The following is a 20188-nucleotide window of genomic DNA, read 5'->3' on the forward strand; positions in this document are numbered from 1 at the left end:
GCCCAGTGTTGTGAGTGTCCCCAGAAATGCAGCACTAGCTGGAAGGGGCCGGTCCCAGGTAGTCATGAGGCATGTGCAGTGTTTCTTACAAAGTTAATAAGGTCTTAGATTTGGCCCTTTGGGGGAGGGTTCAACATAGGGAATGTGGCACCCTCCTGTAGGCTACATGTGAGGCTGGTTCCACACAGGGGCAATGACGTCTGTTCCTCGGGCCCTTGCTGTACAGCCATACTACTCAGTGTTTCCCTGTATGTCTTTCCCATCTTTCGAGTTGCTGCCCCTCCACTGGAGCCCATCTACAAATGAGTGAGTCTGTGTGCAGGCTCTTTAAGAGGATGTCTAGGTTTCCAGCTGCCCACTGTTTCACTGGGATGGATGGATGGATGGAAAGATTCCTTGGTGATTTTCACTGTCAGATGTTGTCGGGACACCTCTTCCCAACATAGGACCCCCGGCTTGGGGAGCTTGGTGTGGCGCTGGGACCCCTCCCTCTTCCAGGGGGGACCTCTGACACTGAGGTTTCCCTCCTGGTGTTGAGCCACTATCTGTGGGCTTGGGGTTCAGCCCGTTTCGTGTCTCACCCCCTCCTACCAGCCTCGATATGGCCTCTTCTTTATATCCTTAGTTATAGGGGTTCTGTTCAGCTAGTCTTCAGATGATTCTTGAGGTTGATTGTTCTATAATTTAGTTGCAATTTTGATGTGATCCTGGGAGGCAGCAGGCATAGTGTTTACCTAATCCACCATCTTGGCCAAATTCAGGGCAGATTTTTCAAAGCAGTCATTCCTGATAGCTATACATATGCCATAAGAAGACCTAGCGTTGTTAGCACAAGGCTTTATCCTGCTAGAGCACCAGATGTAAAGCATAGAGATTATGATGTTGCAAAAAGAAAGCACAGTTTATTGCTTTCTAAAACATATTCTCCTTTTCAACCTGACATTTAACTTCCTGGCACCACCATCTTACCCATTTAGACTCTGGTCATGTTTCATGCTTCCTATGGCATTACTCCAGCCCCTCCTCTGATGTACTTATCTTGATAATTCTGACATTTTGGGCTATGTAGTAAACATTGTAATTACTGCTTTGAATACATTATCTCAATTACTTTATGAGAGCAACTTGGTGAGGTCAGAACTATTATCTTCCTATTTCACATTAAGATACTGAGGTTTAGAGAGATGAGGTATCCTGCACCATAGTCTAGAAGAAGAGCTGTGACTTAACCCCTTATTCTTTCAAATGCATACCCCCGGCTTCTAACCATTTTGTGTAATTGTCCAAATAGCCAGTAGATTAGAATATCTCGATAGTTCTACTCCTTCCTACTGCTTGCATCCCCACTCTCTCCTCTCCATTCCCACTATCTTTATTCTTGTTCTGTCCCACATTTCTTTTCAACTATTTCAGGGCCTCCACGTTGTTCTTCCTTCCACTTGTTCCACCAGTCTCTACACTTTAAAATCTGTCTTTACGTACAGCAGGTAAATACCTCTTGAGACCAAAAATGTCATGGTGTCATTAGTCTACTCACAAACCTTCTGGACCCTCTCTTTGCTCTCTAAAGGAAGACCAGACTCCTTAGGTTTGAACTCCTTTTCCCCCTTCTCCGGCGTGGAGCTTCGGGTTGTCAGCCAGAGCAGTGTTCTCAAGCAGGGGCTTGACGAGGGAGTCCTCCTCTGGGACAAAAGGAGAACTCAGTCTCATGAGAGAGAACTAGGATTGAAGGTCTCAGGTGGGGAATCAAGAAGCATGCCAGATTAGTTGGGTGTGTGTGTGTACTGTATTGATGTGTGGTTATTTTCGAGACTGTCAGCTCTATTTGCCTTTATTTGCCAGCTGCGTTGTGAGGGATAACTAGGTCATCCTGGTGTAAAGGACCTGAATTGAAATAGGCAGGCCTAGGAATCAAGGTTCTTCAAAGTTACCAGATGCCCAGAGCGCTCCTTCCCATTTCCAGTAGTCCAGCCAAATGGGCCAGCTAACATTTCATATGGATACTTCCTGCCTCCCACTATTTTTTTTTCCTTTTTCTCTTACTTTTTTTTTTTCAGTAGAAAATAGCTTCCAATTTTCTTCACTTGCTGAAAGCTTGCTTTTCCTTTAAAACTCATTTCAAGTAGCACCACATTTCAAGAAGCCCTTTTGGGTTTGCTTGGTTGGCAGTGATCATTTCCTCCTAAGGATTCGCACAACATTATGTTTCTCTTTCTGCCCCTCACCTTGTAATGAAGATTTTTGATTTGATTTCACATTTGATCTATTCAGATGCAGAGACCTACTTTTAACCTGCTTAATTTACCGCCTATAAACAAATCGTTGTGCACTGTTACATCTTGACTATTGTACTCCTAAACCTTTTCTCTTATATTCTTGGAATCTACTTACTAGCTGTTTGATCTTGTACAAGATTTTTTTACCTGCCTGATGCCCTGATTTCTTACCTTTAAAATGAGATAACAATACTTACTTCCCAGTGGTTCTGAGGATGAAGATAACATATGTAAAGTACCAAGCACAGCACCTGGTACTGAGTATTGATTGGGGACTAGGAAAGAAGTTTAAGTCAGGGACCATAGACCACATAGTCTGACTTATAAATGAACTGGAAGAAATCTGTGTCTTTCTACATAGAGGAAGCCTTGGTTTTTAACAGTTGGATCTGACTGCCTTTCATATATTAAGCTGTCTTCTAGTCAGGAAGCTGCAGATGTTTATTAGATTATCTCTTGATGGCCTCGAGGATGAGTTGTCCTGAAAAGTCCAGAATGTGGGAGCCTGGCCTCTGGAGGATGTAGATGTTTCTTATCCAATATTGGGGCCACCAAGTCATCATCCTCGCATTCTCTCAGCAGACTGTTTTGTCTTTGCCTTTACAATTTGATATTAAAGGCAGAAAGACTATCCCATAACTCGCTTCGAAGTCATCCCTGTCTCAGAATACAACTGCCTCGTTGCTCAGCTTAGCTTCGAGGAGGTCATCCCCCTGAGCCACTAAGCAGACCATGTTCAGTCTAACTTTGCCTCTAATTGTGCAGTGACCCTTCTCCACCCTCAGGGGAAACTTCAGACTAATCAGATTAGAAAATGTCTCATTCCCATTCCCCTCTCCCTCCAATATGCCCTGCAATGATTTGGGTCACATGCTTGATGTTTTGCATCATCTCTGCAGATTCCTTTCAAAGACTGCCCTAATTCCTAATGGGCCCATCAGCCTGCAGCTTACATTTATATTCTGCATTCTTATTGTTCCCCACAGACTCCACAGGGCTTTCCAGAGCCTTGACCAGACTCTCTTTCTGCACAGCCCTCCTGTGGCACGCTAAGCCAGAGCCCCTCTGACGTCTACAGTCTCCCATGGGAGGCAAACGTGGAGTTTGTTGATTTGGTTTAATGTACACTCTGCCCAGGGGCAGTTTTACCTGCCTTGGGATAGAGCTGGGCAGCTGTTGAACAGCCGTGTAGCCCTGAATTCCTATCAGGAGACGAAAAATAATATAGCTAAAGATTTGGATGCTTGCTTTCACCTAGTGATTGGTACCCATGTGTTTCTTCTGACCCTGTATTTTGGTACTAAGATTTCCCCTCCGCTCCATTTCCATTTGAGTGTGTGTGTGTGTGTGTGTGTGTGTGTGTGTGTGTGTGATTTAGTAGGTATTTTCCTTATTAGCACAACTCAAGCTGAAATCAGGATTTCAAAATCTTTTCACATCCTGGTACCCCAGCCCCCATCAGTTTGTACTATGGTAGCTGGTGTGAAGTCACCTTACTTACCAAACGAAGTCATTTCACTAATGCACAGAGCATCAGACTTAAATGTTCTATGTAGTGGTACCGATTACCCATTAATAATAGGAGTAACACTCTGTATTGACATAGTGCCAAAGGCCCTAGAATAGTTTGTAAATCCTTGAGTATATTAAATGGAACATTTTAGTTGATGGTGGGCATGATTTCTTATTTCATAAGTGCAAACACTGAGGCATAAGGGGGCTCTCTCAGTGAAACAGCATGCTTCAGGTCAAGATGAGTCTTTAATGGAATTAGAATGAAAACTCTCTAAGATACCCTAAGTCTTTGTTCCTATCTGAGCTTCAAGGGGTGGGGACCATGTCTCATTCGTCTTTGCAGCCTCAGGGACTTGTCCTATGCTAGTATGCCAGACAGGGAGGAGAGAAACATGGACTTGATTTCTACCAGACCTGCTTCTGAAGTCCCAGTGTACTGCCTCCTGCCCATGTGACCCTTGTAAACTGACTCAACCCCTCTGAGTTTTCATTTGGATATTAATATTTCCTCAGTAGTAATAAGAAATTCTGGTTCTCAAACAGTAACAATATAGAGAATATTCTGAGGTCATTCCATTCTGTATTCCTTGAGGGACTGCGGAGTAAAGAGGCAGCCTCCTCCCTTAATTGTGGCCTTCTGAATTGAGACTTGGAATAGTTGGAAATTCAAGTGCAACTCTTTCCCCAGCAGCTCTGCCCCAAGCTAGTCTTTTATAGCTGGCTTTGGGCTCCATGGAATGCTTTAGAATTGGCCTCCCAAGAGAGCTGGTGCCTCATCCAAAAATATCAGTTAAAATGGAAAAAGTTAACAGGGCTTTAAAATCATCTCATTATACTCTACCCAGCCTCACCCCTTGCCCCGCTCTCAGAGCCATGGTTTGGGCTGAAGTGATTTCACCCAGTAATACCTGGTGCTGAAGCTAAGGGGCGAGGGTTGAGCCGCGTGGCAGCTATTGTTGCAGTGTTCGGTGTCCTGGGAAGTTTCTAGAGAGAAGCCCCCCCACACACACACCTCACCTCACACATGCGTACGTGTGCATGTGTTTTCTACCTTTTTAAATGTAAGGTGATTTGTAGTTTCAGAAATTTTTAAAAACCCAAAACTGTTTGGACCAACAGAGCATTGACTGTGTGTATGGTCAGTACTTGGCAGCTGTGACCCACCTCACTGAGGTGATCTGTGTTGAGATCACAATTGGAATTTGATGGCCTGGCTATTTGAGATAACCAGAGGTACTCATTGGCAACTTGGGCAGTGCCATCTTGCCAACTCTACGTTTTTGTGTCATTACTGTGCAGTAGCCCAGAGCTCCACTTTTTTCTCAAGTGTCTGTTTCTTAAGAATCTCACCAGGTGTTTCTGTGCGTACCTCTGGGTTGGCTGGATAATGAACTAAAACCAAACACACCTAAGCGAGTAAAAAAATGTGCCTTCATTGCCCTCCCTCCCTTTCAGCCCTGGTGATGCAGCCAGCCTATTCCCCTAAGTTATAAGATGACCTTTGCAGCACAGGGGATCCCATAGTCTTCAGCAAAATACAGCTGCTGCTGTGCCTTTTCCCTCTACAGATGGTGGAAATAAAGCAGATAAGCATTATTCCCCGTGGCAAGGAGATGGATGGCTTCTGCAGTTTTCAAGCCATTCATCATTTTTGGGAGGGGGAGCAAGAGCACCAGTCAAAAGACACGTTTGACTCACTTCTAAGAACACTCACCAACAAAGCATCGGGAAGCATGTTTGGGGGTCATTATTATCTAGAGAGGAACCAGAGAAATTGCCTTCCCTCCCTCTTCTTCCACAAACATGTCGCGTAGTTTGTGTAGGGAAGGAAGTGGTGGCTTGCCCAAGTATCAAAGGGAAAGAAGAATTTATGGAGGGTTTAGGAAAGCACTTTAACACTGTGAGCTGGGGCTTTAAAGTATGGAGGCTGACTTTTTAACAAGCCTAGAAACACTTAAAAGCCAGAATTAGTGTTGCCCTTTAGGGCAGTCACCCTGGAAGCCTGTGCACCAATTCCAACAATGTTGGCATAGAAAGTTCTTCTTTGGAATTGCCTTCACAGCCTTTTCAAAAGAATTTCCTCCAGAGTGCAAATCATCATCCTTTTGACCACGGATCAGAGTCTTAGCAAGAGCCAAATGTTGTTTGGAGAGAAGCAAAGTAGGGGATTCAGGTGGAGAATCAGGGTGCTAACGTTTGTTATCAGAAGCACAGCATGACCCTGAAGTAAGGAGATCCATTTTCTATACGATTCATAATTTGAAAGGATGGGTGGGATTTGGCACAGGGAGGACTCCATGATGGGTGCCTGGGAAGATAATACTTGTTCTCAGTCCCCTAATAATCAAGCCTTTCTCCATCTCTGAACTGCTTCCCCTTCTCCTCCAACCTGGACTATTTTTTAGAACTGGAGCTCTCCTTTGTATCCTTGTCTTACATTAGCATGTATTAGATATGATGTATATTATAATGGCAAATGAGGGCATGACAAATCTCATTATATCAGTGGTCCAGTGGAGGAAGCCGTGGTAGCATATTGGAGCAGGGAGGAAGGCTGGGAGACTAATTTCTCATCAACATGTTCCCAGCTTGTAGTGCCCCTTCCTCTCCATGTCTGACTTGTACCAGTTTACCACCCTGAACAACACGTTTCAAGGTCTCGCATCTGCTTTTTATACTTTAAAAACTTTTATTTATATCAAGCTGATATATGGTCATAGTCAGAACTAATCAGATCATTCTAAAAAGCTTGTTGTACCGAAAGTAGTTTCCAGCCGCATCCCTCCCCACCTCCCAGACCCATTCCCAAGGGCAGCCACTTTGAGTCCTTGTAGCTGTTTCTTCAGACATTTAAATAGTATGCACATACAGTTATTTCTGTATTTCTCATTTTTAGATACTACTACTTTCCTGTTAATGATGCTTGAGAATTTAGCATCATATTGATTGCCATATTATTGTTCTTTCTGGATGCTCTTAGGATGTTCTCTTTAGTCCTGGTGTTCTGGAAGTTCATGATGGGGCCTTATAGGGTGTGTGTGTGTGTGTGTGTGTGTGTGTGTGTGTGTGTGTGTGTGTAAACTGTGCTTAACACCATGCGCCCTTCTGGTCTGGAGACTGTCCTTTGTTTCTGATAAATTGCATATTAATTTTTAATAATTTCCTCCCCTTCATTTTCATTTTTCTTTTACTCCTGTCATTATGATTTTGGATCTCCTGAATTTGGATCTTTTCTCTCCCCAACTTTCTCTTGTCATTATGATGTCCTTACTAAGGGATTTCCTTAACTTTATTTTACACCCCTTGTGCCACATCTGTTAACTACTCTCATATCTTTTATTCCAAGAGCACAGTTTTAGTTAGTCTGAATGTCCCTTTTGGTAGTATTCTATTCTTTTTTCTTGTATATAACATATCCTCTTGTCTCACACCTTTCCCTCTGCTACCTGAATTGTCTTTGTTTCTCTGATTCCTTTTGTGTGTGTGTGTTGCTATTTTGGCTTCTGTCCTTAATGCTGGAAGCTTTGGAGGATGGATCTTGTTGATTGGTGAGTTTCATTGCATGAGTCATCTCTTAATCCTCATTTTCATTAGGTAATCCCCAGAAACTGGAATCAGGAGATCTTTCTAGGACCATTCAGAGTATTGAGAGAAGAATCCTATCTTTTTCTGATAGACTAGGAGGGAAGGTGGTATGGGGGAAAGGAGGAGAATTTAAGCTTGGCCACTGGTGTTCTGGAAATAAAAAAGGGGAAGGAAGGGGCTGAGAGGCCCAAGTTCATTGTGTAATGCTCTCCTCTGCTTTCCATTATGCTTCGTCTCCCCAAGACTGAAACTGCCTTAGTTGAATTTCTCTGGAGAACAAGCCTCACTCTCCTATAGCGAAGAATACAGTTTAGAGGAAGATACTTGGGCTCCAGCTGCTCTTGCTTTATTCAGTCTTTCAAACAATCCTTATTTTCAATCCCACAGCTTATCCCTGCCTTCATTGGCACCTGGAGTCTGCAATTGCTGAGCCTCTCAAGAGTGTTGTGGGCCTTGTTGGCTAATCTCTAAGTGTCCCCTGCCTCCACCAAGACATTTAGAGTTCAGTTACCCTTCTTCAGCTCTGCCAGTTTACTTACCAATCCTCCACCTGCTTTCCATCTTGCAAAAGATTTTGAAATCTCTTGTCCACTGTTGTCTTTTTTGTATCTGTCTTTGTCATTGTGGGTTATTACCTATTTTTATTTCTTTATTGTCATTTTGGTAGGAAAGGAAGATAAGTGTTTGTGATCGATCCATCATGATTTACTGCAACTCTATCCACTTCCCAAGAGCGAAGAATTCTTCCAAGATGCATTGGCTAGTTTTATCCTTTTTAATTGAAAGATTCTTTGTTCTTTTCTCCCTTGCTCCTTTTGGGGTGGTTTCCATATCCATGGAGGCCCTTAAGACAGAACCAAAAAGAAAAACTTGGAATATTATACCACATTAGCTCAACTCTTCTCTGAGGCCTGGCTCTGGGACTTTGGAAAGATTAAATCTTGCAAACATTTTCCCTCAAAAAGATTTTATATGTCAGTTCTGAGCTGTGTACTCTTTCATTTACAGCTTTTGGTCCTTCCTGAATATCATTTTATTTGGGAATATCCTTCCTAAATATCCTTTGAAATGGGTAAATAACTATGTTGAGTCTGACATATCATAAGTTTGGCAGGGAAGAAGGCTGGGGCCCTAGGGGTAACAGGTAAGCATGAGTAAATGTCAGACATATTGGTAATAAAGTCTGATAATAGGACCTCAAATGGTGATTTCCAGAAACTCCTGTAAGTTCCAATGCCATCCTCCAGGGAAAATGCAGATTCGGGCATGAGGACTCAATTACATCAGAGGAACTTCAGGGGGACCTTTCTAAGGCAGTAACATTTGGCTTGAGACTTTCCAGACAAAAGGACCAGAAGGTGCAAATGCCTTTCATTTCTGGGAACAATCTTGGTATCCTCAGAGAACAAGAAGGCTAGCTAGTGTGCTTGGAACATGGTGAACTGGTAGAGAGTTTGGCGAGATTACATAGGGTCTTATAAGCTTTGATATGGAGTTTAGCTTGTGTTCTAAGTGGATTGAGATGCTATTAGAGAGTTGTAAGCAAGAATGTCATTGACGTGATCTCTGTTTTAGAAAGACCATTCTGGTGGAGGATGGCCTGAAGCAAGGTAAGGGTAGAAGCAGCCAAGACCAAATACAAAGCTATTGCTATAATCCAAGAGAGATGGTCACTTGGAATTAGTGGATAGTAGAGGAGATGGAGAAAAAGAGATTTGTGATAGTCTATGGGGTATAATCTCATCTGTTTGGTAGTCTTTAGATTGGTTCCAAAATTACTTAAATATTACACTTCTGAATCCTCTAGGATTAATTTAAGTAAGTGCCTCCAGTTGTAATTGATATAATGAGGATTTACTGACAGTTTAATTCTGTACTATAGGAACAGATAGAGAAACTTATTTCATTGGTGATCTCATCCAATCTCATAGTCTGGTGGCTTTAAACACCATCTCTAATGCTAATGACTCCCACATTTCCATCTTCAACTTGAACCTCTTCCCTGAACTCCAAACTCATGTACCCTTCTGCTCATTTCCAATCAAAATATAACATATCCAAAACCAAACCCCTGATCTGTTCTCCCAATCTGTAGCCCCTGAAATCTTTCCTATCTCAGTTAGGGCAGCTCTGTTTTTCCAGTTGCTCAAGCAAAACCCTTGGAGTTGTCCTGAATCCATTCTCTCCATCCATATCTCTTCTCCTCTTCTCTCCTCCTCCTCCTCCTTCTCCTTCTTCTCTCTCCCTCTCTCTCTCTCTCTCTCACCCCCTCCCTCCCTCCCTCTCTTTCTACACACACACACACACACACACACACACACACACACACACACTACAATCCTTCAGGAATCCTACACTCAAAATATATTCAGAATTGACCACTCCTCATTGCCCACCACTGCCACCAGCGTCATCTAAGATGCCATTCTCTCTCATCTGGATTACTGCAAAGGACTGCTAATTGCCCTTGCCATTTTGGCCTTGCCCCTACATCTTGTTCTCAATATATCAGCCAGAGTGATCTTTAGATAATATAACTTAGATCCCATTACAGCCCTGTACAATGTGCTTCAGTGGCTCTTAGTTTTCCTCAGTATGAGAGTCAGAGGCCCTCCATGATTTCATTCTCTGACCTCAGCTCCTACTCAGAGTATTAGGGAATACTTTTCTTCAAAGGCTCCTTGCTAAAGGAAAGTTTCTTATAAAACATCTTTAATTGATTGAGTTTAGTTCTCCCAAAACACATACAAAATAAAAGACATAATGGTCCTGCATTTTGGCTACAGATATTTCCATAAACAGAGCATGTTCTTTCAAGGAGTTCAAATGAAAAGTGAGCCAAAATTAAGAGGCTAGGCAGTGGTGGGGGGCAGCATATTGGAGTTGTATCCCAGAATCCTTGGCCAAAGAAGATGTGCACAGAAGATTACTGAATTCCTTTCCCTTCGTCTGATCATTATGTTTATTTTGTTTAGATCGATGAGTCTCTGTTACTTCATCCTGTAACATTTCATTTATTGCTGCTAATTTTTATTAGCTTATAAATATGAGGTATTATTTTCTTAATATTTTGAGAATAAAGAGAGAAAAAAGCCTTTTGACTGATTATGAGTATATTGTTTTCCTACTTTTATCATCACTGAGTTTGCTTATAACTATCCTGCATTCATCCTTGTAGTAGTAACTTGTGCACCTCATGTGCTGTTTGTGTTGGAGGTTCTGAGAGAAAGGCAGGAGCCTGGGGCAGAGTGCATGGAACAACGCCTTACTGACCACCTTTGTCTTTTCCTTCAAAAGAGTGTGTTACATGACCACTATATATTTAGCCTTAAAAATTGGCAGGATGTGGTCAAATTCAGAATAAGTAGCACTGAGGTATTACACAAAGAAGTATTTTGTGTGCTTAGGTCATTATAGCAATTGTGTTGACATTACTGGGTCTTACTGGCCAAAACTCTCTTATAGTTAAGAGGGAATTTATGCCAATGTCCATAATTAGGAAATAGTAGTCAAACAGATTGATTATTTTTGACCTATAGTTTTATGGTGCAAGATAATCATTTGTTTCTTTGTAATGAAAATGGGCTAATTTTTTCTGAGTATAAATTTAAAGCCATTCAGATGATAGAGGAAAGTCTAAAGAAAAAGCAACAATACAATCTCTCTTCCCAGAGATCGCTATTCTTAATACTTCAGTGTATTGTTACTAGACTTTTTTCTATGCCTTTTTATATAAGTATAAACCTAAAGTGAGATCATAACTCTACATGCTATTTTATAACCTCCTTTCCACTCAACAGTATATCATGAACATACATTTCCATGACAGCATATATAGATTAAATAACCCCTTTTAATGTCTACATAATAAATGATAAAGATGTCTTTTATTTTTCCTAAAAATATATTAGATAAAATGAATCTAGGCTTCCCTTAAAGATTTAAAAGGCATGCAATTTAAGAAATATAAGGACATTTTATTTTACTGACATATAGTATCAACCATATTAAACTAAAAGTCCTTCAAATATTGTTAACAAAATATAGCAATGGTCTTAGTTACTGAATAAACTAATTTGTTTTGGGGGCAACAGTAACAGATATTTATTGAGCACCTACTAAGTGCCAGCGTTGATCTAGGTGCTGGGGATTCTTTGGTGAATTAGATGTGTGGGATCTCTGCTTGCAAAGAATTTACATCCTGAAAGGTTGGAAACAGATAAAAACTAATAATAAATAAGAAAAATACCAGATATTGAAGCATATTATGTTTTCATGGTAGCATTTAAGCTGACATTTCAGTCCTGATTTCTGCAGATTGAGTCAAATAATATACTATAATTATATTTTCAGGTTTGAAGACAGTGAAGAACAAATCAATTATGAGTCATTTTTCTGTGCCCTGAACTGGAGAATAAATCCAGTGCCCGAACTGGTAGAAACGTCGCCTTTGAAAGAGGTAAAATTAACACCTATTTAAAAAACCAGTGTGGAACCTCCTTTGCATTTTTAATATATTTTATCTTAACGTTATTTTTCCATGTAAAATATTACCATCAGTGCTTTTGCAAAGAGTACTTAAGTATTTCTGGATATTTGTGTTAAAGGCGAATTCACTTTCCATGCTGAGCGAACATCTGTTCTATAAGAGCTTGACTTTTCTTATGCAGCTGAATTTTTTTTAACCTTAGTCACATCCAATTATATGGAAGATAGGATAATAGGTTACAGTTATAAATAGATATAAACACTGTTATCAAGGGATTCTGGTAACATCATCATGAGCCACAAGAGCAAATTTCAAATGGTGAATATGTCAGGAATCCCCAGTGTATCTGTGGCTGTGCACACAGGTTTGCTTTAGGTCAAACAATACAGTATGGGGATGCAAATTTCACAGTGGAGCCAAATTTAAAATAAAAAAAAAGTATAGAAAAATGCTTGGTTAGGGAAAACAAAGTTCATGTGATCAGATGGTGCTCTCAACATTGTGGAATTGTCTGAATTCTCTAAGATCTCTGGACCAATTGTCTTTAAGGAGTGAGTGAGTGGGTGGGTGGTGGTTTGTTTATATTTTAACATGCTCCAGAAATTGATTTTCTTGGGAAAGTCCCTTGATAAAGCAAATGTCATGTGGTTGATACTCCCAGAAAAGAGGCATTTATTCCTTCCAGTCTCTGCTGACCAGCTCATTCTGGCCCAAACTGGTCTGGTGTCCCTGGGGAGTTCCCTCAGGCATGCAGCTATTCTGGAGTATCAGGCAGCTTTAGAACTTCCAGATGGTTGAGAGACAGTGGTGCCCTTTGGAGTCAAACAGAGCGGGCATTGAATTCTGGCTTGGTCACTTACTTAACTCCTTCACTTATAAATTTGATTCTCAGACAAATCATGATTAAGTAGCCACTCTCAGCAGGTTCTGTGCTCCATGCTAGAGTCCAGAAACAAAGGTCATTATTGCTACCTTTGAGGGACCCATTGCTGATGGGGGAGTCAATGCACAGTATGGCCTGATAACAGCCTGCATAGGATGTAATGAGATGAGGGAGAAGATGCTTATAAATCAGGCTTGGCGGGGCAGGGCAGGAAGTCTTCTCAGGGGAGGTGATACTTGAAATTTCAATGATGAACAGTAAGAGTTAACAAGTTAGGAAAGTGGAATGGTATGGAAAAGGCATTCCCAACAGAGGTTCTGGGACATGTGACAGCATGGCGCTTATGCAGAACGAGAATGAATTGGTGTGGCTGGAATGAAGGCACTACGTGGAGAAGGATGAGGCTGGAGATGAACCTGCAAGAGTGAGGTTTAAATATTGTCCTGCAAGGTCTGGAGATCACAGACAAATTCCAAGGAAGAAAGCGACATGATCAGATGTACCCTTTAAAGGGAGCTTGGATGGTAGGTAGATTGGAGAGAAAGGATGGAGACAGGTAGACCCAATTAGGAGGCTCATGACATTCCATCATCATCATAATAACAGCAAACTCTTAAAGCATTTACTGTGTGCCAAGCACTGTTCTAAGACCTCAAAATCTATTAGCTCATTTAACCCTCATAGCAACCCTATGAGATAGGTACTTTTATTATTCCCATTTGAGAGATGAGGAAGTTAGAGAAACAGCAAAGGTCTGGTAGTGTCAGAAGTTTAACTCAGATCTGGTTTACTGCAAAGAATAAAAAAAGAAAATATTTTTCATGCAATTATTATTGAAAATACTGGATTTAATTAAATAAAATCCAAGATACCATCACAAAAACATATCAATACTGTCATTTTTTTCACTTTTGAAGTTAATTTTCATTTTTCTTAAAGTAACATATAGTTCAGAAGTCAAATAGTGGTGAAAAGGTAAGGAAAAAAGGGCTCCAACACTACCCTCTTCCCACCACACTCCTATCCCACCTTACTTCTTCACAAGTGGCCACATTCACTTGTTTGAGTTGTTTCTGCTAGTAATTACTTCCATATTTCTTATTTTTTTTAGTCTTTAAAATTTTTTTTATTAAATTTATTGGGGTGACATTGGTTAGTAAAATTATGTAGGTTTCAGGTGTACAATTCTATATATCACATTGTGTGTTTACCGCCCAGAGTCAGTTCTCTTTCCATCACCATATATTTGATCCCCTTTACCCTCTTCTACCACCCTCACTACGCCCTTACCCTTTGGTAACCACTAAACTGTTGTCTGTATCTATGAGCTTTGTTTCTTCATTTGTTTTTCTTATTCTTTTGTTGTTTTCAGTTTTATATCCCACATATCAGTGAAATCATTTGGTTCTCAACTTTTTCTGTCTGACTGATTTCACTTAACATTATAGTCTCAAGATCCATCCATGTTGTTGCAAATGGTAGTATTTCATCTTTTCTTATGACCAAGTAATATTCCATTGTGTATATATACCACACCTTCTTTATTCAATCATCTATAGAAGGACACTTGGGTTGTTTCCGTGTCTTGGCAACCATGAATAATGCTGCAATGAACATAGGGGTGCATATGTCTTTACAGATAAATGTTTTCAGATATTTTGGGTAGATACCCAGGAGAGGGATTGCTGGGTCATATGGTAATTCTATTCTTAATTTATTGAGGAAACTCTATACTGTTTTCAGTAGTGGCTGTGCCAATTTACATTCCCACCAGCAGTGTATGACGGTTCTTTATTTTCCATAGCCTCTCCAACACTTGTTATTACTTGTCTTGTTGATAATTTTTCGTATATCTGTTTGCCATTTGTTTTCTTGGGAAAAGCATCTGTCTGTTCTGGTCCTCTACCCATTTTTTAATTGGATTATTTGGGGGTTTTTTTGTTGTTGAATTGTATGGGTTCTTTATATATTTTGGATATTAGCCTCTTATTGGCAGTGCTGTTTGCAAATATCTTCTCCCATTTGGTTGGTTGTCTCTTTATTTTGTCAGTGGTTTCTTTTGCTGTGCAGAAGCTTTTTAATTTGATATAGGCCCATTCATTTATTTTTGCTTTTACTTCCCTTGCCTTTGAGGTCAAATTCATAAAATCTTCTCTGAACCCAAAGTCCATAGGTTTAATACTTATGCTGTCTTCTATGCAATTTATTGTTTCAGATCTTATATTTAGGTCTTTGATCCATTTTAAGTTAATTTTGGTATATGGTGGCAGATTCATTCTTTTTCACATGGCTTTCAAATTTTCCCAGATGACATGATTCTTTATATAGAAAACCCTAAAAACTCCACCAAAAGCTATTAGAAACAATAAACAAATACAGAAAAGTTGCAGGATACAAAATCAGTGTACATAATCCATTGCATTTCTATATACTAACAATGAAATTTCAGAAAAAGAAATGAAAAAAAAAACAATTCCTTTTGAAATTGCAACAAAAAGAATAAAATACCTAGTAATAAACTTAACAAAGGAGGTGAAGGACCTATCCAATTAAAACTATAAGACTTTATTCAAAGGAATTGAAGAAGATACAAAGAAATGGAAAGATATTCCGAGTTCATGGATTGGAAGAATCAACACAGATAAAATGGCCATATTGACCAAAGCAATATACAGATTTAATGCAATCCCCATCAAAATCCCAATGGCAGTTTTTCAAGAAATAGAACAAAAAAAATCATCAGATTTGTATGGAATCACAAAAAACCCAAATAGCCAAAGCAATTCTGAGAAAAAAGAACAAAGCTGGAAGCATCACACTCCCTGACTTCAGCTTGTACTACAAGGCGACAATAATCAAAACAGCATGGTATTGGCAGGAAAACAGACACACAGACCAATGGAACAGAATTGAGAACCCAGAAATAAACCCACATATATATGGTTAGATAATTTTCGACAAAGAACCCAAAAACATACAGTGGAGAAAAGATAGCCTTTTCAATAAATAGTGGTCAATATGGTCATTTGGCAACCTTTAATTCTTATCTATGTAAATATTTAATTTTTACATATAAAAAGAGAAATGATAAATGGAATTTATATTCAACTTTTTCATTTATTGTTATAGTATTCTGCGCTGGAAAGTATCCATTTGTCCCACTAGGACTTTTCTCCAGCCTCATCTACCTTGCTCTGACTTCTGTGGATTGTATCAGTGGGGCCCTGAGCCCTCGGGCTTCTAGTTGGGCTGGCCAATGGGATGCCGTAGCACAAGAGTGGAGGGTGGGAAGAAGGAGAAATCATCTTACTCCCTGCCAGTCACAATAGATTAACTGCCTCCTCCTACCAGGATCCACAGCACAACCTTATCTGGAGATTCTCTCCATATAGCTGCCCACTCCAAGTTCTGGTTACTAACCCCGCCCCCCCACCCCTTCAGCCCCAGGTGGTAGTAATGACTCCTTGCTCCTATAATCCCTGAGGGACTGGAGGATCCCTTGTTGGTTTTCCTAAACACTTTCTGCAACTTAGTCAATAGTCATTCTATTAAACTCTTCTCAACTTACATAGTTTGTATATGTCCTCTGCTTTCCATGGGATCCTGAATGCTACATGTCCTTATTTTTAACAATTATAGTTAACAGTTGCCTTTGTTGTTCTTTTATGTACTTTCTACTTTTCTCCTTTTTCTTTCCACCTGATCTGCCACCCAAATGTTTACCTGTATGTTGGAGGTTTCATCATTTATTGTACAAAAATATAATTATACTGTATGCATTTATCTGTAGTGTGTTTTTCTTACTGAATAGTAAATCATGGTAAATTTCTCTAGTTTAATATGTATAGACTTAAGCCATTCTTTAATAGATGTAGTGGATGTAGAATAATGTATTCACCCAATTCTATTTGACAGTCATTCAAGTTGTTTTTACATTTTTGCCTCTGAAAATACGTGGTATCTTACTACTTTAATTTTTATTTTCCTGATGACTGTAGAGTTTGAATTAAATTTAATGATCTTTTGATACTACAACCCACAGTAAGGAAGACATTTTTTCATAGTAACACAGCATGTACATATCAATGGAACAAAAGTTTCACAAACCAATATTGTTCTAACTACATTTGGTTCAGTATGATCTTTTCTTTCTTTCCTTTCTTTCTTCCTTTCTCTTTCCTTTTTTTCTCTTTTCTTTTCTTTCCTCCCCTCCCTATTTCTTTTTCGCTTTTGAATGTAGTTGGTGACCCATTAAACTGAAGACCCATAAAACAATCAGCACGCATACTGAAAAAGGAGTCACTGTGTGGAAAGCTCAGAGATCCAGTTTTCTTTTAACCATCCCTCCTCCATTTCATCTCTTACCTGCTCTGTGAACTAGGACAGTTAATGAGCTGTGGACCTCAGGTGCTTTAGGGAGGCTGGTAAAGCAGAGAGTCTGGAACATGAACCCGACTTCAAATGCTTAGCTCTGTGATTGACTAACTAGGTGACTTTGTACAAATTACTCAACCTTTCAGGTTTCCCCATCTCAAAAATGGAGATAAGAATAGTACTTCCATCAGAATAGTTGTGAGGATTGAGTCAATACACATGAGACACTTACCATAAAATCTATCCCATAGTAAGGGCTTAAATGTTAGGTATTAATTTTGTTTGTAAAATGGAGATGTCTTACTTCCTCAAGTCAGGGGGCTGGGCCTTTAGCAGTCAACTTCCAAGTCTAACATCAGTGATTCTATTCTTAAAGGTAAGAGTTAGAACAGTTACAGAACAGGAGTGTAGCATTGGAAAGGGCCTGTGCTTCAGCAGTAGACTCTTCCAATTGTTACTCATTTGTGGTGAGAAGAACTTTACTCTTAGGGTCTCATCGGTTCTGCTAACCAAACCTAGAAGTGGTTCAGTCTGCAGAGAGACATTTGGAAGGGGCCATTTCTTTTCAGCCAGCTTTTTTTTAAAGACATAGGTAAAAAATGATACCCGAATTATTTCACCAATAATGAGAACTTAACTAGATTCCAGAGTATGCAGTACTGTGGTACTCCTAAACTTGTTGTTGTTTCATAAAGAGGATATAAAATAGCTTGGGAATGTTACCAGTGAGTCTCTAAGCTCATGTATGAGGTTTGATAATTATGTTTGCGAACTCATCCTAGAAAAAGTGCTGCATACCTTATTGCTGAACATCACTACAGTCACCTTCGAAGTGCTCCCCTTGGGAAGCTATGCACCAATGCCAGCACCTAGTCCACCCCTCAAAGCAATTTTGGAACTCTTTTCTGGAATGGCCATCAGAGCTGTCATTGTATTACTCTTGAGGTCCTGAATGTCATCAAAATGTCTTCCTTTCAGTATTTCCCTTATCTTCAGGTAAAGAAAGAAGTCATTGGTGATCAGACCAGGTGAATAGGGAGGATGTTCCAATACAGTTATTTGTTTGCTGGCTAAAAACTCCCTGACAGACAGTGCCGTGTGAGCTGGTGCATTGTCGTGATGCAAGAGCTCCTTCAGGACCATTTTTGCACACGCCTTTCTCATGCCAAGATTTTCAGCTAAGATTTTCCTGTTTCTCTATTGATGTTTACTTGGTCTGCTATGCTTCTCACAGTCAGCCGGCGATTTTGATGCACAATTCAATGAATGTTTACAATGTTTTTGTCAATTGTGCTCGTTACTGGCCGCCTGAGCTCTCTTCATCAGTGACACATTCTCTCTCCTCAGAAAAACATTTAATCCATTCCTACACTACCATTTTCTTCATGGTGTTATCCCCAAAACTTAGACTAACATGTCCCTGAGTTCACTTCGACTCTTGCCAAGTTTAACAAGAAATTTAATGTTTGTTCATTGCTCTAATTCAAGCTCAGACATTCCTGTGACGGCACACAAAAACACACAACAGCAATAACGCCACTCAATAAGACACCGCCACACATCGACATGAACACAGCTGTGAGACACTGATATACCAAGGTTATGAAACCTTACCAAGCTCTTTGTACAGTGCTGCCAATGTAAGCACACGGTGGCAAGTTTGCAAACTTCATTGTCAGACCTCGTAAAAATATTTAGCGTGAATGGGTTGAATATAATATTACATAGTTCATGCAGTAGAATCAGTAGTGAAAAGTATAATATCTCCTGAACCATGTAAGTGTACTTTAATATTAATATCTAATAATGCCCTGAGATACTCTGGATCAGAGCCTGTCACAGGTTGGGTTCTCCAGGAAGCAGATGGAGTCTAATGTTGCAGGATGTTTATTCAGGAGTGTCCTTGTGCTCAGTATCGATGGAAGGGAGGGGAAGACACAGGAGTGGTCAGAAGGAAAAGTTGAGATGTGATGCAGGCCGAGGGACAGCCTTGGCTAGCCCATAGGGAACCCTGGAGCTAGAATGGCCTTTCAGAGTTTTCCCGAATTGGGCCAAAATGTCCTGGACCTTATCCCTCTGGGTTGATTTAGGAAGAGGTATAACATTGGGCAGTGTGGCTCTTTGCAGCCAAGACAGCTCTGTAACTGAGGCAGCCCTTGAAGGGGACTCCTAGCAACTGGGCCACCACATCCTTCCTCAAGGGGATTCTGGATGGGACATCGCAGCTGGTAACCAACCACTCTTGAAGCTCTCTTTGATTTCCTGGTATCAACTGGTATCTTGGCAATGTGGCACATCCTTCTTTCCACACCTGTTCCATGGTTATTGTCTGATCTTGCACCTGTGGCGTGCAAGAGAGTGGTAATGCCAGATGAGGCCATAGGGGAGTTGGGCCAGATGTGTAGGTCCTTGGCAGATAGAGAAAACCTCTCACGTAGAGCTTTGGGAATCGCCAACATTTGGGAAGTCTGCCATAGCCAAATAGTCATAAATGTGACCTCAGGACAAGATCCACCAAGTTGTGAAAGTGCCCCAGCTCTGAGTATAATGTGATGAGATTCAAGTTATGTTGAGAACAAGGAATGAGCTCCTGTGTGGAGGCCAGGGGTTGGGCAGCTGCACACTTTCTCCAGTGTATGAGCTGGACAGGCTGGCTGTGGTTGAAGTTCCCGACATGCCATGAATGCCTCTCTAGAAGTTACTGGCACCGGCCACTATTTTGAACCTGGATGTCTTTACTCCTAGGCTGAACAGGGGACCTTACTGACAAGTAGAGATTTCTCGGCTGATGAGAGCTGAGCAGGCCTCAGTACTAGATTCAGCATCAATTCTGTTTGTATCAGCTTTAATGGATGGGGATGAATGGAAGGAGTGAAGATTTGGGACACCTTCCCAGTCTACCCTGATTAACAGGACCAGAGGCATCAGCCAACCAGAGGCTGAGGGGAGATGGTCTGGTATACCAGACATGGGATTGGAAGGGCAGGGCGTCAGTGAGTTCTAGCAGGGTGTCTCTCCAAAACAGAGATCACAGTGGTGGGGAATCCTGAACTTAGCACTATTCAT

At 40.6% G+C, this 20188-nt stretch overlaps 1 protein-coding gene across 2 annotated transcripts in view; it reads left to right on the forward strand.

Moving 5' to 3' along the window:
* Positions 1-20188, forward strand: part of EFHC2 (EF-hand domain containing 2) — a 373002-nt gene that overhangs the window by 344155 nt on the left and 8659 nt on the right. For both annotated transcript variants that reach the window (XM_019649716.1, XM_019649708.1), the window contains exon 14: positions 11730-11835. In XM_019649716.1, coding sequence (XP_019505261.1) covers positions 11730-11835 — 106 coding nt within the window. The remainder of the gene's footprint in view (positions 1-11729; positions 11836-20188) is intronic.

This window comes from Hipposideros armiger, unplaced genomic scaffold (genome assembly GCF_001890085.2).
Source record: "Hipposideros armiger isolate ML-2016 unplaced genomic scaffold, ASM189008v1 scaffold_7, whole genome shotgun sequence".
Lineage (NCBI taxonomy): Eukaryota > Metazoa > Chordata > Mammalia > Chiroptera > Hipposideridae > Hipposideros > Hipposideros armiger.